This window comes from Brachionichthys hirsutus, unplaced genomic scaffold, assembly GCF_040956055.1.
Source record: "Brachionichthys hirsutus isolate HB-005 unplaced genomic scaffold, CSIRO-AGI_Bhir_v1 contig_304, whole genome shotgun sequence".
Classification (NCBI taxonomy): Eukaryota; Metazoa; Chordata; class Actinopteri; order Lophiiformes; family Brachionichthyidae; genus Brachionichthys; species Brachionichthys hirsutus.
The window spans coordinates 203,613-223,286 of NW_027180349.1; the positions used below are offsets into that span (position 1 = coordinate 203,613).

Consider the following 19,674-nt stretch of genomic DNA (forward strand, 5'->3'; position numbering starts at 1 on the left):
GAAGATCACGATAGATTAGATCTAAAGGGTTCATGAATACACAAAGATCTGCGCTCCCATAAATGCCACAACTGTTTCCATTACAGACAATTTTTCGACAGTACTGTTTCCATCTGACTGCACACTGAGCCGTCAGCCATTTAACTATATACTCAGTAAATGAAATAGCATTTAAGTATTTTGGTTCAAAGCCAAGCACAATTCCCTGCTTAACTTGAGATTGATCTTTTTTGTGTTTGTTGTTGAGTTCCAGACAAAAATTTAATGCATTTAAGCCACACAAGCATAAAGTCCTTTCATTCATACTCAATTCTTATGTCAAGTACAAAACCATTCATAGCATGGAGACATGCTCCAAAAAAAACGATAAAAATGCAGACACATATCCTGTCAGCACGGACGAGAGAGGGCCTCTGTCATCAGCTCATCATAAAAACCCTGGAGGCAGTGTCCCTTCTGTCAGGGGCTGACAGTGGAAGGAGACTGATGAGGGATGGGTACAAAACACACTAGTCTTTGTGCAGTTTGATAGATTTAAGTCACATCTGTCTTGTTCATCATAGATTCTCCACCATGCTGCCACCACAACAGTCATTTCTCCCCTCTAAGAGACATGTGTGTGCTGCCGCTCTCAGTGCTGTGCATGGACAGATAGATCTGCTCTCTGTTCCAACAGGAAGGCTACTAAGTAAAGCAGACACGTCCCACGAAGGCTCATCCAGCTCGATTAAAGTTACAGTTTTTTTGCTGAGATAGTAAAGCTTTGTGCATCTTTTCTTGCCCTTGGTACACACCCATTCATATCTGTCATGCAGACAGATGTCGTTATTTGACGACCGAAAAGTTTTATCTTTCAATGTTCAAAAAAGCAGAACAAATTAATCTGAATGCAGTCCAAAATTTTATGGGGGTTTTAAGAAAATAAAACATTCTTCTTTGTACAATTTTCAATCTGACACCTGGGTTCCCAGATCAAGAAGTGATGACCATGATAAAATATCGCACATATTAAGATGGTTAGATAACATATCCAGTGTGTTTTAGAGTGTTTCCTTCATTCAACACTAATAAGACTGGTTTTAATATTGGCTTTATCGTTTCCTGCTTGGACATGCAACACATGCAGATTTGATTTGTGTTTTCTTTCCTGGATAATCTGAGCTATTTCATTGGCTGAGATGTGTTTAACCGTCCACATTGTTTTTAATGCTTGCGACCGTTAATATTGATTTATGCACCTAATTATTCTCTCACATGAATGTAATAAGATCAATGCAGTTATTATTAAATTAATATCAGGGGTCGTTATTAATCAGTTGTGCATTATTTTACCTTCAGCATTGTTGTTTTACATTACATAAATGATAACGCCGAGTGATCATTGCTCTCTGAATGTTTATCTTTCTATTCCTCTGACAGAATACCAACGCCGGGAGCGGGTCCTGACTGGCCCGACAACATCTACTTCACCTTCCAATTTTATCGCTTTCCACCAGTCACATCACAGCAGCTAAAACTACTGACCTGTGATAAGGCTAAGCAGAAACCTGGTGATCAATTTCCCTGCATCCTGGCCTCCATCAACCAAGATGGCATCGCCAATGCTGGTAAGATTCCACCAATGCAAAAATGAAGCTGTGTTGCTTCCTAAAATAATGAGCCTGCAGCACTTTTACTAACTTGATGATAACATCTGTGGATAGATTAAATCAGAAGTATTAGCATGGAATGGAATGATATAGATGCTTGAGCTGATTTGGACGACAATATCAGTTGGTTATGGTTATGCTGACAAATTAATACAGTTTGGTGCATTCAAGTCCATGCTAAAAAAACAGGAACAGATCAGAAAGCACACTCTATGTTCTGTGACAACTATTGCCCATTTATTTATGTATTACCAATACAATCCTGAATAAATGATTCTATATCAGTGAATCAAAACAAAAAGCTGTGCACCTATTGAACCATTGTAATCCAACCATCACTAATCTCTGGAAATGGCTGCTATGTAAATGCAACACAAACACATCAAGTTTAAGGACTAGTCTTTTGTACTTGACTAGTTGTCCGTGTCATTAATATTAAAGGTCCCTGCCACTGAGTGCTGGTGTTACATTTGCACCAGCTAATCTGTCGTGTTTTTTTATGCTGTCCAGGTTAAACTCATACAGTCGGTGTCTGCAAACTACAAGCGAGTTCCATGATGCTGCACAATGTTCTTTGATGCTGGAGCACATCTCTTTCAATCATCCGAACGGGCGCTGATTGATGTCAAGTCTATTCACGTAGCAACTAATGAAATGGAAGCGATGTTACAGTTTCTGACAGAGCGTGATATTGAATACACAAACAATTTCTCACTTTGTTGCAACGCCTACCTGTATTCTCCATTCCCCCAGACACACTATCTAGTCTAACTCCATCATTATTTCTCTGTCTGTCTCTGTGTCTCAATGCGTCAATAACATTCAAAGTGCACTTCCACAAAGCTCTCATATTTAGACAGACCCTTGACCAGGAGCATTTCCGCCTTACAATTGCTGAATTTCTATTTTCTTTTTTTTTTTAGGGTTAATCAATCATTGCGCAGTTTGTTTGTTCACAACTCTTCTTGGCAATTAAACTGGTAATTAATTTCTAAATATCAACATCTGACTCAATGAGTCTTTGGTAACCAAAATAAAGTACTGTCATAAAAACGTGTATGTTTTTATATTTTGTCATGAAATTACATAATGAGTTGATTAACTTTGCAGAGTAAATTCTGTTTGTGACATTAACATTAGCTTTTTTAAATTATTATATAATTGTACGTTACATTACGCAAACATTGCATCTGAAGAGTGCCACAGACGCAATGTTTGCATTGAGGCTGGCAATGGAGAAGTACAGGGAAGGTCAGAAGGAGCAAAGAAGACGTCATCATGTGGCACCCATTCTTTCTCTAGTTAGCCTTACCAGACAAATACAGTAAATATTATAGAGGTTTAGCGCAGTCAAAATATCTGCACATCTTCTCAAAAACCAGTAGACAGACAAATACATTTCACACATGCTTTTTTTGGGGCCCTGACAGTGTGCATCTCGTGATTTATTCAGTTTGCTTAGATTTACATTTCGAGGAACATTTGAACTGAAGCAGTTTTCAAGTCATTCTGCAATCTATGACAAAGATTCTGGTCTAAATACAGGAGCACACATTTAGTTTTTTGTTTTCCTTTTAGTGGCATCTGTTGCCTTGGATACCACATTTTCTGCTTTATTTCTAAGATATTCCTTGAACTGTCCAATTTACAGGAATTCCTGTGTTGTTGAGAGTCTCTGATCCCCTGCAGGATTTTCAGCCTGCCTAGTCTGCTGTGTACAAAGCAGGCAGACTATCCAGGTTGGGGGGCGGGGGGGTTCTCTTCCTCATCCACAGACCTAGTTTGCACACATGCACACAACCTGGTACAACCCTTGGGCCAGATCTGTCAGCTCTTTACTTCATGTGAACTCACACACACACAACATATTCTCTCCCTCCTGTTCTCCCCGCCGACCATCCACGGCACACAATCCCAGAGCATGCTGGGATAATTAATGGTCAAAGTGGAGAGAGTTGGTGGAAGGTTGAGAGGTTTATGTAGGTTAGGTTAAAGGAAGAGCAGCACAGATATATGGACTTTTTTGTGAATACTATCTATCAAGTCTGCAATGGTTTTTTGGTTAAAGTCTGCTGTTGTTTGCTTTGGATGTAACTGATAATCTCTGAATCAGGATGATATCTGATTAGAAAGACTGCTGGAATTTACTCAGCAGTCTGCGAAAGCTTCACTTTTCCTCACCTCAACTTGCTTTCATTAGTTGCTGTCCAGTCAGATTAGTTACAGTTTTAGCATTCACTGCACCGGCTCAGGTTCTCCTGGTGGCCTCATTGGTGTTTCAGAGGTTTAAATTAGAACATTACCACAGTATGTTTGCTTCTGTGACTCCTACAAGAGCAGCCAAAGTCATCTGTATGTGCCCACCAGATCAGAAAGAGTCACTTGCACACACACACACACACATAATGCTAGAATGCGAGTGTGTGTGCCATTTGATCAAACGGTAGAGATTTCTGTCAATTTGTGTGTGGAGCGAGGCGGTGAGGCTGGCTTGGGCTCTTTAACACAGCAGGGCTGTCGCCACAGGTCCTCATTACTTCATTTCTGTCCAGCCAGCTACTTCTCACATCCATGTATGGGAACAAGGATTGTGGGGGCTTTGAAAGGAGGTTGCTGAAGATAATTCTGCGGGTCATTTGGGCCCACACTCACACCTTTAACACATGTAGACACTATGGTATCAGAAGAGGCTCAAACTCCAAGTAAATAAGAACGATTGCTTTAGGAAGAGACAGGATGGAGCTAACTTTAATGAGCACGGTAGAATGACTCTCAAATTTTGGTGATCCAGAAGAGATCCTGGATTATTATGGGACAGTTTGAAGTTTTGTCGTATACCGACTCGGTCATAAGTCGGCCCATGTTTAATTACCTTAAGGCTTAAGTATATTATGCCTTTCATGATACGGAAAATATCGGAGTAGAAAGAGACAATTTCCTCTCTGTAGACATCGTGGGTGAGACCGCATACTCGATTTGCTCGCTTGCTTTCCTGTATGTCATAAGAACACCTCGTAAACAGACAAAAAAAAAACAGATGAGTGTGGGCGAAAAGTCGAACAGTCGCGAGTTGCATAGGTTGTAAGTCAATGACTAACTATGATTCTGTACAGGAAAACGAAGAACAATTTAGACCCTTTTGGTGACGATACACCATGTGGATGGTGTAAATCTAATTATGAGAGGAATGAGCTACTCGTCGAAGGTCTGCTCTCTCTGAGTGCTTTTTTAGTTATGATTATTATGACATAACAATAGCACCAACTTCAAGCTCATTACTCAGGACTGATTTGATCATTGAAAACAGTTCATTTATTCTATACAGCATAGTGAAGTGTTTTCATGCGGCTGTGGCTGCTGAAGCTGTGCACTCTCGTCTATCTTACTGGTGGCTATTTTGGTGAGTGCTTGCACTGTTGTCTAGAATCATAAAAGGGAAAAATGTTCTTATTTGTAGAAGCACCACTGTTTTCTGATGGCCTTGCACACTTTTGCATGTTGCTGCTGCCGTTTCTTGAATGAATGAATGAATATATGTATTAGATAGAATGTTAGAGTACAGGTACAGTCAAACAGTAGCATGTATTACAGTACAAATCCTGTCTAAGAGGAGCATTTCAAAAAAGCCCTTGCGGTCTTGTTTCCGTTGAAAGTCCTTAGTACACAAATCATCGACATTTAACAATACCAATAAAACTAATATTAAATTACTCAATTGATGCAAAAATAACAATAAAACAAAAATAAATTACTCCACAGATGCAAAATGAACAATAAATTAAAAAGACACATAATATGTACAACGTAGGTGGTCAAAAAAAAAGGGGGGGGGTGTTTCCGGGGATATTCCTGTCACCGTCTTGTCGTATTTCGACTTTATTAGAAACTCTTCCTCTTTTTATGTGCTGCTGTACTCAGTTTCACTGCATTTTCTTTTTTCAGCTAATGACACCCAACAAGAGTTGTAACAATCTGCTGACTGTGGTCTTTAATAAATACTAAAGTCTAAAATGCAATTAACAGTTTTCTTATAGTGACTTTATTTTTCTTGTTTTGCTCCACTCACAACAATACTAAGTGGGGACTGCCTGGATATAAAAAAAAAATGCAGACAGATAAGAATTGTATAAGAATTGTATTATTGACGTCGCTAAAATGTAGACTCGCTGTGAACTTTCTAACGCTTGCCACTAATGCAGCCATAAACACAGACATTGTTGGGGAGTTGTTTTGCATTATGCTAACAGGACGCTGCCCAGGAGCCCCGTCTTGTGCATTTAAGACAGGCCTGTGTACATGAAGTCTCCTCTCTCCTCAGACTCTCCGGGCTTACAGGTGCAGTTCAGAGTGGATGAGGCCTTCCTGAAACCTGGAGAAAAGTCCCGGTTCCTGCGCTACTTGGCCCTCCACGCCATGCACATTGACATCTGGGACAGTGACTCGTTGCATCTCATTGGTTCCACTGCCATTGAGCTCAAGGTGAAAGACCGATTTATTTAAATCAAGGTGAAAATCGTCACTTGTGAAATGTGCTGCCTTATTTCTGCATAAGTTTTGCATATCTCACTCACCTGGTGTTCAACACATGAAGAGTTAAGTCTTGAATGAGACAAAAATAAATATTTACACATGGATTGTCAAACTCTTGATGCACCTTCCTTGCAGAGCAGTTTTCTGCAGCATGTCATGGATTTATACAGTGTTGTAAATTGTTTGAACACATTTGGTAGAGTGAGCCAGGTGTTGCAAAGAGTGCAAAGGGAAAGTACTGGTGGTAATGAATGTTAAATACAAAAACACTTCACTCTATAAATGGTGTAAAGCAGAGTGAGTTTAGTTTCCAAGGCAGTATGTGTCTGTTTGCATATTTGTTTTAATTGAGTAAGTTTTCTATTTCAACATCTTACAAAAGCAAAATTGCTGATTAAAGGATGTATAATTACAGACTTTGCCTCCATCGTCTATTGATTGGACAGAGTATATTTGCCAAACCTTAAGTGTTACTGCTTTGTTTTGCTAATTGAAATGTGTAAAGCATTTAATGAGAGAATTAAGTAAGTATTTTACAGCTGGCCAAAGTTGTTTGGTTGACCGATTTTGTTTAGAAGTCCAAATCGCAGCTTGTGCTTTTATTTTCTTGGTAATGTGTTTTCATTAAGTCATTCCACCCCATTTCTTCAGCTGTGCATGTGTGTTTAAACATGTGTTGTGATTAAATGCGTGATAGATTTCTTATCCTTACACTCTGTTTCGTTCCATTCCCAGTATATGCTGCGTCAGGGTAAACTCGCAGTGCAGTCCTTCCATGAGGTGGAGGTTCTGACGACCAACTTTGTGGGAGAGGACACTCTGCCAATGAGCACAGATGTGGGTCAATCTTCAGCCTTCAGGCCTATGATGGTCCACACCGTTGACAGGGGCCGATTACACGTACGCACCGGCAGCATAGGTACGATGCATTCTTTGGTATTTCTTGAATTGCTGGATTTTGCTTGCCAAATACCAGCCTGACATAAAATAACTACAGACAGACTAAATTAATACAGTCAATTATGTTTAAGAAAACCACTCAAATGTCTGAAGAAAAGAGGTCAAATTGGACAGGTGGTCTTCTTACAGAGAAATCATATCAATGGCATTGCTTTAAAGGTTATACTACCTTAAACAGAAGAAAGAAAATAATTATGGGTTAAACAGCCTATTTCTTATATTCATTTAATTTAATTTGATGTCTGGAACGTGCCTCCTCACATCAAGTTTGACGACTAAATGGTCTTGTCGCCCCCCCCCCCCCCCATGTCAGAAATACCTGTATGGTAATCTCCAACAGTGACACTTTCATGTTAAACATCAGGAATGGACAGACTGACCAATGGTCAATGACTTCTTTTCTGCCCTGTTTGCACACAACATGATGCTCGGACAATTCTTTGCCTGCTGTCTACAGACGACATGGGTCCGCCGTTCATAAACAATGCCTTCATTGTCTTGTCTTTCTCCAGCCAACTACTGGAAGCTTTGCAGTAACAGAGATCCTCTGCACGCTTTGGGGGAATAATCATGTAACATTGGCCCAGCTGAATAAGGCTGAACAAGAAAACAGTTCTTTTGAGAAGGCTGAAGTCTGGTGACTTCATGGAATATAATAGACACTAAAAATTAGAAAAATAAGTATTCCTTAATAGTTCTGGTTCTACAAGTCTCGCTGGTTAATGTGGTTGTAGTGATGTGTCTAATGGATGCGCAGTTGCATCGATGTACATAAATGTGACAAAAGATAGCACCAGAAGAGCCTGAATGTTCCTTTCTATCAAAACTCCGGTTTCATTTTCACCCTGATCTACTGCTGAAATATTTTCAAAAGAGTTTCATATTCAGGTCATATTCCATTTGGGAGCTCAGATTATGATGCAATGTTCTGTGCTCACTTTTATTGATGTGTCGAGTTGGGAAATGACAGTGAACCCCCGCAGAGTTGTTGCTGTTGAAAGTTCTCATTTTATCAAGGCATACAAGCTTGCAAAGCAAATACTTGCATGAACTATCTTGATATGATAGTTGCAGTTTTTCTGGCAACTATCCTTCCTTTTTTTAATGCGCTCATCCAATCTAGGCGTGCCCTTACAGTGTAATGCGAGTTGACACCTTTTGTCAACTGTTGAAACAATACTTCTTGCCATTAAGTGTGTATAATTATCAGCCCTCGGAAACTCGCTGGCTTGCTAGTGTTTGTACTAAAAGTGTCAGGGTTTATTAGTCAAAGCAGGCTGAGAGCTTAGTGGGTTATTATTGGGTGTGCTGGAGGATGGAAGGAGGAGGTTCTGTCTAGTATGTAAATTCCAATCTGAGCCCAGATATCTATCAGTCACCCCCAGCCGACAGTCACAATCAATTTGTGGTGGGAGGACTCGCAAACACATTCCTTCGGCCCTGCTTCCATTTGTTGCTGCCTGTCATAGTTCTGTCATTGACTTCATCACTGTCTTCCTGTTTTCGCCTAATAATCCATTTGCTTTTTACCCCCCCCCCCAAAGTCTGTTTTCAGTCTTTTATCACCTCCCCTATATCGTCTTTATGTCTTTCCTTTCCAATTGCCATCAAGCTGTAATGAATTTGCGCTCTTATTTGGTGGGTGGTGAAGGATGTGCAGGTCAATCCTAAATGCTATCTGGGGGAGGATCAGAAGTTACCCACGAAGGGCTTTGCTGCATAAATGGGTCTGAGATTTGAGGGGAAACACACATGCACACACACACACACATGTCACAGGCTAACAACACGTGCACCCATGTAAACACTTGATCGTATAGACGGGTGTTAACAGGTTGCATTGACACAGGGTAGCAGACCTTCGAGGAGGACATATCTTTGTGATTTTCAAGTTCAATAGAAGGTTCACATTGCTTCTATATGATTCCTGTAGTCCTCCTAAATCCCTGTTTGATGGACTCCAAAATGCATGCTGGTCAAACTGAAAAATAGACTGTATTTCTTTGTTGACACTGCGGATAAAGCTCCTGGATTTAAGCTTTAGTGGTGGAGGAAGGTTGCAGAAAAAGGGTTTGATGTCTCAGCGGGATAAAGCTAAAGTGTAGGAGAGTGTGACTTCTTGTCACACTCTGCTACACTTTAGCTTTTTACCATGGACCTTTTAATGGGAAAGGATATCTAAGTAGGAGGTTCTCCTTTCTGAAACCGCACTGAAAGTGAAAGACCAAAAGTTTCATCAACACCAAATATTGTAAGTTGTATTAGATGACTTACAGACAGATATTCCTCACATTACATTATGATATGTTTTCTCAGTTATGTACCAGTATTATTGTCATAGTAAAGGATGAAAGAAAGTGACTTAATTAAAATAATAGTTGGCTGTGAACAACTTTTGCAGGGTGGGATCTTGAGGAATGAAATCATTGGTCCCATTCTGTGAACTGTAGGAGCAGATGAGAAGTGTACAAGCCGTGACGACCGCCTGCATGCTCATCCCATGAAAGTGATTGACTGGTGTATCCAGAAGAATGCTGCAATGCTTTATTGATTTCATCTGCTAAATCCACATGAACTCTCAGTGGAAAATTAAGTTAGAGGCAGGGGAAGAGAGACATTAAAGAGAAAAGTTTGACCATAAAACAGTTCAAAACTATTCAAGAGTCTTAACATTTGGAAGCTGTTGAAATTATTACTTGGCACTTGAGTCAAAGCAGAAACTTGAGTATGTGTGGGAAATGTTGTCCCAGAAAATATCAACCATTGAATGGTTTTTATAGTCCCACAGGCCATTATGAAGGAAAGCCCAGAGCTTTTCCAAAGATATATAGTGAACTAAAAACAATTGTGCCTTCATTGTGATTCTGTAATCTTACTCGACCTAAAAAAAAATCAGTGTTGCATCTCCCACAGATTTATTTATTTGGGAATCTGCTTTATCATTTTCCTACTAACACTGAAATTTGGGGATGGCCGTGTTTATTGTGTGTATATTGACATGCACTAACCAACTTGTCAATTCATGGTCCCTGGAGGGAGCAAAATATTTGTGGGACTTCCATTCATAACTGGCTTAGTGATGCGTTTCCATATTGTGGTTGATTAGGAAACGATTGACAAGAAATAACAAGTTACACTTTTCTGTTTAATTTGTTACTACTACTTGTCACATTTGCATTGTAAGTTGTAAAAAATGTAAAAACATGATGAATTTTACATTAAATCAAAAAAAAAGACTAACAATTTAAATGAATAATCTTAGAGTAATAATAGACATTTTGAAGTAATTGTTTTTCCAAAAAGAAAATCTGTCCCATGTCATACAGCATAGAATCAGGCAGCGGTACAAATCAGAACAATAATAGTAATTGGTGTCTGAACCTAAGCTCGTGTTGATTTGAGGCGTCTATCATTTTTATATTGGTGTGTAATGGTCAAAGCTATTTTACGAACAGTGATGTCAAATTTGCAAACATTGTCCAAAATAATTACAACATTTTATCTCAAATCGCTACCATAAGCTGGCGTCTTACCCAGGGTGTATCCCGCCTCTCACCTGTAGCTTGCTGGGATAAGCTCCAGCAGAACCTCTAACCCGTGACTTAAGATGAGCAGCTCAAGATGAGACGATTACGGTCGACTCGTCCTCAAGAAGATGAATGAATGACATCAAATCTATAAATAATATTGTTAATATTTCCCACCAGTAAAAAAAAAAAGCCCAGATGTGACTGACAACTTAAAATATGGAATAAAAAATAGGTTTCGCTTACTGAGTTGTGACCGTATAATTTCTTCCTTCATTTTCTCTCACTGACTCCTTTTCCTTGCACACAATTTCATAGACGCACAGACAGAAAGCATATATCTGCTTCAACACGGAAGAGAAGACAGATTAGAACCTTCTGCAGACCTCACAGTATACTTCTCATCTGCAGCAGCCAGATAAGCCCTGGAGAGACAGATTGCTGCAGCAGGATAGACCAGAGAGAATTCTGGCTGAAGCTGCCACTTCCAGAACAAAATATCAGAGAAATATACCCAACAGTTATTTTAGCCGAGCAACGTCCCAGAGGGATATGTCATTCAATAAAAGCCTTTGCAGCTGGCACAATAAAGCTTACTTTTATCATCCTAGGTTTTTAGCCTCGGAGGTCAGAGGAAATCTGTTTATTTTGAAAGGTCAGCGGCCTGGAATACGGAGCCACAAGAAAGCAAATAAAGTAGACTTACTTTGAAATCCCTTTGTGGCTTGCATCCTTGTTCTTCAGGCAAATAAATCAGTCGTTTGTTGTGACCTCAACCTCAAGAATTGCCAGCAGAGCAAAGAGGGCGGGCAGGTGGCATGCTGCCGAGTAGTGCTATTGTCACACAACAGAAGGAGACAGTCAATAAATTCGATGAAGTTCAGCCCCGTGGAACTGTGTTTGCAATTAGTCTTGTCCAAACAAGCAACACTGTTTTGAGCCTTCTCTGCAACACAAATGCACATTTTAGCTTTCATTTCAATGATGAGAATCACCAGCTCTCTCCATCCGACAGCGATCAGAGTGTGACTCAGCAGTTGTGAATGGATACTATAACTAAGAATAAGACATCCATGTCGCCTGAATTAGCTCTTAATTAGGTATCATCTAATGAGTCTAATGATGATTGTGGTGATTGCTGATTCATTTAAATGATTGAATGATTAAATACCACATTGGAGTTTTGTCCCCGTGTCTTTTTTTTATGGGTTGGCAGCACGATGTTCATCTTATCTTGTTCTTGCAGGCTTATTTTCTAATTCTATCCATCATCAAAGCAGTTCTTGGCACAAAAGAGAGCAGGCTGAAATGCCCATAACGAGGTTGTGGGAACGAGATCTCTGTGGCTCCGTTATTGATTGGAGATGTTTATGTGGCGGGAGAAGTAATGTTTTCACAGTTATATTTGGGATATATAACTCAGACAAATACTTTCAGCTGTCGCGGCGGCTGGGGAAGGGTGATGGATGATGAGGGGAATGCATCGGGATGGCAGACACCTCACCCATTAATCTGCAGAACTGCACTGTCTGTGACTGTTTGCATGGCAGCATCAGCTCCCCATTACTCATTTAGCTGCCGCCCATTATCAGTGTGTTGATGAAGGACTTTGCCTCTAAAAGATGTGGAGGGTCCTTTTGCCTCCCCTTCTGAAACTCCTGCAAGCTCACTGAGGTGTCATTTCTGGGGGGGGGGGTAAAGCCACTTAATTGCTGCACTCACCATATTTCAAATGAAAGCATCCCGGATGATGTTTCCCAGAACCTCTTAGGAAATGGTAAAACATCTGCAATTAAGCACCTTGGTCGTGTATGTTGTGATGTTTCACAGCCTAGAAACTAATGGGAGTAATGGGAGCCTTTTGTCAAAGGGCAGTGTAATTTAAGGAGCCATAAACTTTAGTTTTAATTACTTCCTCAGTCAACTGTTGTAAATGATATCCAACGCATTCCAAGGGCTGGCCTCAGCATACCTGTACATTTCACAAAACAAGTGTTTCGACCTGTGGCATTTGAAAAGGCAAAGAAGGTCCATGCCTGCATGCTGGTGTTCTCGAAAATTAGCAATTATCTGTCACACCTCCATTAACAGGCTTTTTTTTGTGTGTAAAACACTTTTCAAAAGTTCAAGCCAACCTTTTCCACAGCTGCTGCTCTGTTCAAGATTTGTTAGGAGAAGAGCTTATATCCGCCACTACTCAATGTATTATTATGAGTGCACCCTGGAGTATCTACTTAATCATTTGCCTGTAATAAGACGAGTAACATGATAATGTTTCCATTGAACAGAAGGCAGACTAGTGAGATACAAACTGAATGCAGTCTGGTGAAAGATGTTTGCTTATCCATCCAAACAATGACAAAACTTACGTGATGATGGCCACAGAGTTCCCGAGTCCGTCCGTCCATCCATCCATCCATCCATCCTCTACCGCCGGGTCACGGAGGCAGCATTCTGAGCAGGGATTTCCAGACGTTCCTCTCAACAGACATCCTGTAAAGTGCCTTGCAATGACTTTCTGTTATGATCTGGCGCTATATCAATACAACTGAATTGAATTTAATTTAATTGAATTGAATAGACCACCTTTTTCCTATCAAGAACTATGACCTCAGATTTGGAGGTGCTGATGCTCATTATCCCACTTGCTTCACACTTGGTTGCAAACTGTCCCAGTACACGCTGAAGGTCCAGGCTCGATGAGGCCAACGGGACAATACTGTCCGCAAAAAGCAGAGATTAAATCCTTTGGTCCCTAAACCCGATGATAATCAAAAGCTCCTTTCATAACCACAGCTTGAGTTTGAGTTGATGAAGGAATTTAAAACAGGTTCAGTCGGGGTATAGTCTATATTAATAAACACTAGATGTCAAACTAACACCTGCATTTTTCTTCTACAGGTTGCCCAGTAGATCCCAGCGGGAGGAGGACAAAAGACATAACGCTGTCTAATCCACACATCATCACTCCACGCACGGTTGGATTTAGAGGTGGAAGTCTGTCCTGCAGAAAAGTCCTCCAACTCAATGGCAAGCCCTCTAATTTAGATTTCACTGAACCCTGTCTGACGTTATACTCCTCGCACCCATCAGCATATGTCAACATATACACATGCATCTATTTCATTCCGTGGAGGTATCCATGCCTTTTTTTTCAGCAGTGATCGTACTGCTGAAACTCAACCAGATCTTCTTCCCATTTGGTTCTACTGACTGCACCACTGAGCTGCTCAATTTTCAGCATAATTGAGCTTTCCAAATCATCACAAGTGGCCACAATCCTTTTTGTATTGGTTCTGTGTGTATGAACAATCCAAGCAGAGAAACACACACACACACAATTAGTGATGCTGTCATCAGTCAGTGTTTATTCCTAATTTATTTTTACTTAAAATTACTAAGACTTGCTGTGGAATTATTTATTAGGAGCTGTTGTTGATAATACACACAATGCAAATCAAACATAAATGATATGCTAATGATCTGCAAACCACTAAATGAAAGGAAAAGTATAAGCAAACCAATTGTAGGATGAAACAAGGCCATACTAAGCTAAAGCAATGAATACATTGCCAATACAGTACACCCAATCTGATGAACGCAAAATGGATTGGAAAGGAATAAAACATACTGCAACTATCTTAATGATACCTGCACCATCAAAGTTACCAGGGTCATGCTTCTGGGGATAAATTGGGTTCCTCATGCTTGTGTTATATACTATACATATGCAAAATATGATTGTGCACTGTTATGTCAAAGATATTCTGTTAGCCTATTGCCAGTTCAAGTGTTTGTGTTACAGAACAGATACTTAAAAACAATGCTGGTTTCGATTTCTTACTCTGTTTCTGGTGCTGCAACAATACCGATACCTTTCTCAACCCTCTGCTTTTAACATTTTGTTTTTTTCAACATATAATATGGTCAAACCTTCAAGGAGATTAGATTCTATTCTGTCCTGTTCAGTAAATAGATTGATGATTATGGTCTGTTTCTCCCTTGCAGCTAGTAATACTGCACGAGCATACAGGCAGAAAACAGATAGTGGGATCAGAGCAGACACCGTCGTCGCGCACCAGGAGCAAAGCCTGAACGACTCTGACGGTAGACGCCACAAGCTCGCCTGCATGGCTGCCATACATCAGCAGGAAGGCAAGGAGGAAGCTGAAGCAGCCAAGGTCACGGTGAGGTCAAACCTCGTACTTTGCCAGTGTGTAGACAAGAATAACAGAGGCTGTCCCTGTGTTTGTTTGTTTGAATTAGGAAAGCGTATATTAATCAATGTGTCAGCAAACAACTTCAATATAAATATGCCGGATTTAGCACAAGAGCTAAATTTTCTTTTCACTTAAATCAGAAATGGGCAACAGAGAGGTTCGCTTTGGCTCCGAAACAAGTCTACCATGTCCTAGGAAGAGGCATGGAGTTCCTCTGAAACAGACTGCCCGTGTTTAAGCCATCGCGTTTAAGTGGCTTTAGAGGAAGGTGTTAATTGTTCCCTGTACCCAAGGGCACATCTTGTACTTTCAAGGATGGATGAACATGCTCAATTTGATCTTGGCTGTGTTTTGAGTGTGCCTGAGACATTTTACACATTACATTTCCTCTGGTAAGACCTGCGCGTTAGTTATTTCACGCCCTCATAACAGCCAAAACAATGTGCAAAATAAGTGTTATCCCGTTTGCAAGGAAAGAGGATTTGAAGCGTAGCTTTGGAATTCAATGTGGAGCATCTGCCAAGACTGAGAGCATCAATCCAATTTGGTTAATTGTTTGTACAATTTGATGGCCCTTCACCAGTTTTGAAAATTGGTCTTTTTGTATTTATGCAGTTTAACAACCCTGATTTTAACTCAAGTTGAGATTTCTCATTTATTGTGTAGAAGTGCGCCAACTATAGAGAATCCTTTTTACCTTACAGTTTATTTTTTACTCTGTAAGAAAGTAAATGTGACAAAACAAATTTTATGAGAATTAAATTCCTTTTCTTGTTATTTTTTTTAAACTGTGAGATTGTCCTAAGAGAAAATCCCAACATCACAACAGAGGAACCTCTGACGACGTTGTATCCATTTTTCTCTGCCGTTAGGGTCGGATTAAGGAAGCCCGTTTAGCCGAAGAACATCATATTAATTCCATGGAAGACGACAACAAGGCCCAGGGCATCAGCAACATGCTGCGCCAGGCCATAACCACTGAGCACCTGATCTATGCCGGTCTGGGCTCTGCTGAGTACATGGAGTTTGTCCTCAGAAATCCTTTCAATGTTCCACAGACAGTCACCATTCACAGCGAGGACCCTGAGCTCAGGTAAGACAAACACTGAGGTGGGACATTGGGCGTGTCCCCAGTCTAACCGAAGCGGCTGGGGGGCTTGGGTTCCTGTGCCGGCTTCATCTGTGATTTTACATAGAACCCGTCTACACACTAATTTAGGGAGCAACATTGCATCATCACAAGTTTTACTTATTCCTTGAACAATGCTTCTGTTCTTGGTGTCTTGAGGTTTACATGGTTAACGAAGACCAGATAATTACTAACTACATCCTTTCATCAGTCATGCTGTGCTGAATTGACTCTCTACCAGCCAACCCATAACGACTCTTTTTTTTGTGTGTAGCTCAGATGAGCTTTTTCCACTTTGTCTTCCTCATCTGTGTTGAGATTTTAATTTTGTGAAATCTCACTGATGAAATCTCACCAGAGAGCAACTCTTTGACAGTATAATATCCGGATTCAAATTGTAGATGACCCTCTAACAACCTGAAACATTAGAGACATATTAATTTACATCTTGTTTTAGTTTATAATTAAAATACACTGAACTGTGGAAAGAGAGATCTCACCACCGTGGGATTGTCTTTTGCTTCGATCTTATCTTTTTTTTTTTTTTATGGATTTACATAAATTATGTCAGAGTACATCAGTTTATTTACATATCCTAAGTCTTTTGTTGTTATGAAGCATCTTATAATCTGTATGGCTCTTGCAGTTCAGTGGAAACAAAAACAACAAATACTGTAAAAACACATTTTCTAAAGGGTTGAAAGTGGAAAAAATTCATGAAAGGAAGGCCGATCCTGAAGTTTGCTAATGATGTGAGCATTAATTATGTATGGTAATTAAATAAGACTTAGAATAGAATAGAATAGAAAGCCTTTATTGTCATGGCATAGTAGCTACACAATGAGATTAGGAGTGCTGCTCCATCTGGTGTCTAAAAACAACATAAAATACAAATGATAACGGAACATTCAAGTACTTGCAGGATAATTTCAAGTTTAAAGTGAACAGTGCATGCAGAGAGATTGACCAGTATTTTGCATATGTTAATAGTATACATTTTGTGCGTTTGTTATTGCACATAGTGAGTAGGTGTCATGTTTAATCCTGATCGGTGTTCAGAGCGCTGATGTCCCTGAGTCTGTTGGTCCTACTCTTGTGCAACCTGTAGCGCCGTCCGGAGGGCAACAGGTTGAACAAGGTGTGTCCAGGGTGGGAGGAGTCTCTGACGATGTTTGTAGCTCTGCTGAGGTAGCGAGAGCCGGCGATACAATCCGGGGGGGGGGGGGGGGGGCAGAGAGCAGCCAGTGATCTTCTGGGCTGTGTTGATCACTCTCTGCAGGGTTTTCCTCTCCGCTGCTGTGCACACGGCGTACCACACCGTGATGCAGTACGCCAGGATGCTCTCCACGGTGGCTCTGTAGAAGGCCACCAGCAGCTTCTCCTCCAGGTGGTTCCTCCTGAGCACCCTCAGGAAGTGGAGGCGCTGCTGGGCCTTCTTCACCACCGCCGCGGTGTTAGCAGACCATGAGAGGTCGTCGGTGATGTGGACGCCCAGGAATTTAAATGAGTGGACCCTCTCCACGCAGCCCACCATGATGGTCAGCGGAGCCGGGTCTGGGCTGCGCTTCGGGAAGTCCATGATGAGTTCTTTAGTTTTTGTGGCGTTCAATGAAAGGTTATTCACCGAGCACCACGCCACCAGTTTACCAACCTCATCTCTGTACGCCGACTCGTCTCCGCCCGAGATGAGCCCGACCACGGTGGTGTCATCAGCGAACTTGATGATGGCGTTGGAGGGATGGGTTGGCGTGCAGTCTTAGGTGTACAAAGAGTACAGGAGCGGAGTGCACATCCCTGTGGGGGGCCGGTGTTGAGTGTGACGGTGGGGGAGAGGTGGGAGCCGAGTCTGACCCTTTGTATGCGTTCAGACAGGAAGTCCTTAATCCAGGTGCAGATGGAGGTGGAGAGTCCAAGGTGGGAGAGTTTAACACTTATGGCTTCTGCTTATCTTTGTGGTTCTTTGTCAATTGGCTTAAGGATTTCTAATAAATGCACTGAGCCTGTCTGAGTTGTGCTCAAATTATAGCCCTGATAGGTTGAGGTCAAATTTTAATTTGAAAGCCAGCCCACCAGCCAAAATGTGTCTGCTTTCTTTGTGAAATGTTGTGGACTATATTTTCATCATCATTGTGATTTGCTTTTAATAATTTCTAGTCTTATGGATGAATGGCCGTGATGTCACTGTTTAGCAACGTGAAGCGAAGGCAAAGGAACTGAGAAATGTCTCATTTGGAACTGGCTCTCTTTTCCGACCTATTGTATTTATTGTCAGGCGGTTTTACGTGCCTCACTGTCACCATTAAACATCTGAAGCACTAGCATTAAATTGTCAATATGAGGTGTGTGTTTGTTGAGGCTGTGGAGTCTGCATTTACATCAGGTTCAGGTTTGAAATAGCTTTTATTAGAACAGTCTGTGTGTATGTGGTGGTTGCCTAATTTGCTGTTGTTTTTGTTGCATCTTTTGCAGCAGTGAATCTGCATAGATAAGGAAGTTAGGTTAGGTTTGGTTCCTGCAATTTATGCTGCCGTTCTTACACATATTGTTGGTCAATGAAGAAAGAGGATTCTACCTCCCAGCAGCACACTCAGCTGTCCTGGACACAGATGCAACTTAATGCCAGTAATATGCTAAATACCGCTAGAATCCTCACATAGCAGCCGCTATGACTGATCACCCTGAATCACAAGTTCTTGGTATCCGTGTCCTGTTTGTTTCCTTCGATTAGCGTCATTGTTAATCTTTCCAAACGGAATCTTTTGTTAAGGATTCTGCTCATGCCTGAATTTTGGATTAACATGTATCACACTGATCAACAAAGGCTGGAGTGCGCCACAGATGAATCATTATAGCATTAGCCTGGTCACAGAGCCCCCCCCCCCCAGCTTTAATAGAGAGACATCCATTCCTGTATCCGTCCTCTCGTTGCCTCGGAACCCTTTAAGTTTGTCTCCTGAAGAGGACGCATGACACCAAATCGTCTGCCACCACCGTGAGCAGGGAAAATGCAAATGACCAAAGAAGAGTCTGCATTTGATGCATTTCTAAATGCATGTTAACTCCGGTCAGGTTACTTCACAGCGCTGCCCGGAGCAGATTTTTAAGAATGCCATTTTACTGCAGATCTCTTTTCCTGTTATGTTGGATGTTGTCTACAAAGAAGAGAGTCAGACAGGATTCAAATAATATTTAACTATACCAATGTCAGAGTTGATTAAAATGTCTGTTTTCTTGGTTAGAATTATCTTTTCTCAGAATTTATTTGTAACATTAGCTGGGTTTTGTTGCTAACTGCTAACTGTGTTAGTTTCAGTAATTTAGGTATAGCAGTATATACTACGCATGGGTAGTGTCACCCTTGAGCCACTCCCAAGCCCGGATAAATGCAGACGGTTGCTGCAGGAATGGCATCCGGCTTAAAACTTTGCCAGAACTAAGCATGCAATTGACTAGAAGGTTGATTTGCTGTGGCGAGCCCTGGCGGAACAGACGGGACAAGCCGGACAAGGAAGAAGAAGTCCTGAAGACGCTTCATGTCTTGACCAAGCGGCATTCCTATTGAGACGCTATAGGTTCACCACTCAACAAGAAGGCTCCTCTGGGCTTCAGGATAAGAATTAGAACGTTTCTGTAGAACAAAAAAAAAAAGATCTCAATGC

General features: G+C 41.0%; 1 protein-coding gene across 1 annotated transcript in view; it reads left to right on the forward strand.

Annotated features, from left to right (window-relative positions):
- LOC137913882 (nephrocystin-4-like) overlaps positions 1 to 19,674 on the forward strand; it is a 103,709-nt gene that overhangs the window by 69,875 nt on the left and 14,160 nt on the right. Inside the window, exons 15-20 of the mRNA XM_068757502.1 lie at positions 1,420 to 1,607; positions 5,968 to 6,128; positions 6,915 to 7,098; positions 13,568 to 13,696; positions 14,675 to 14,853; positions 15,759 to 15,979. Coding sequence (XP_068613603.1) covers positions 1,420 to 1,607; positions 5,968 to 6,128; positions 6,915 to 7,098; positions 13,568 to 13,696; positions 14,675 to 14,853; positions 15,759 to 15,979 — 1,062 coding nt within the window. The remainder of the gene's footprint in view (positions 1 to 1,419; positions 1,608 to 5,967; positions 6,129 to 6,914; positions 7,099 to 13,567; positions 13,697 to 14,674; positions 14,854 to 15,758; positions 15,980 to 19,674) is intronic.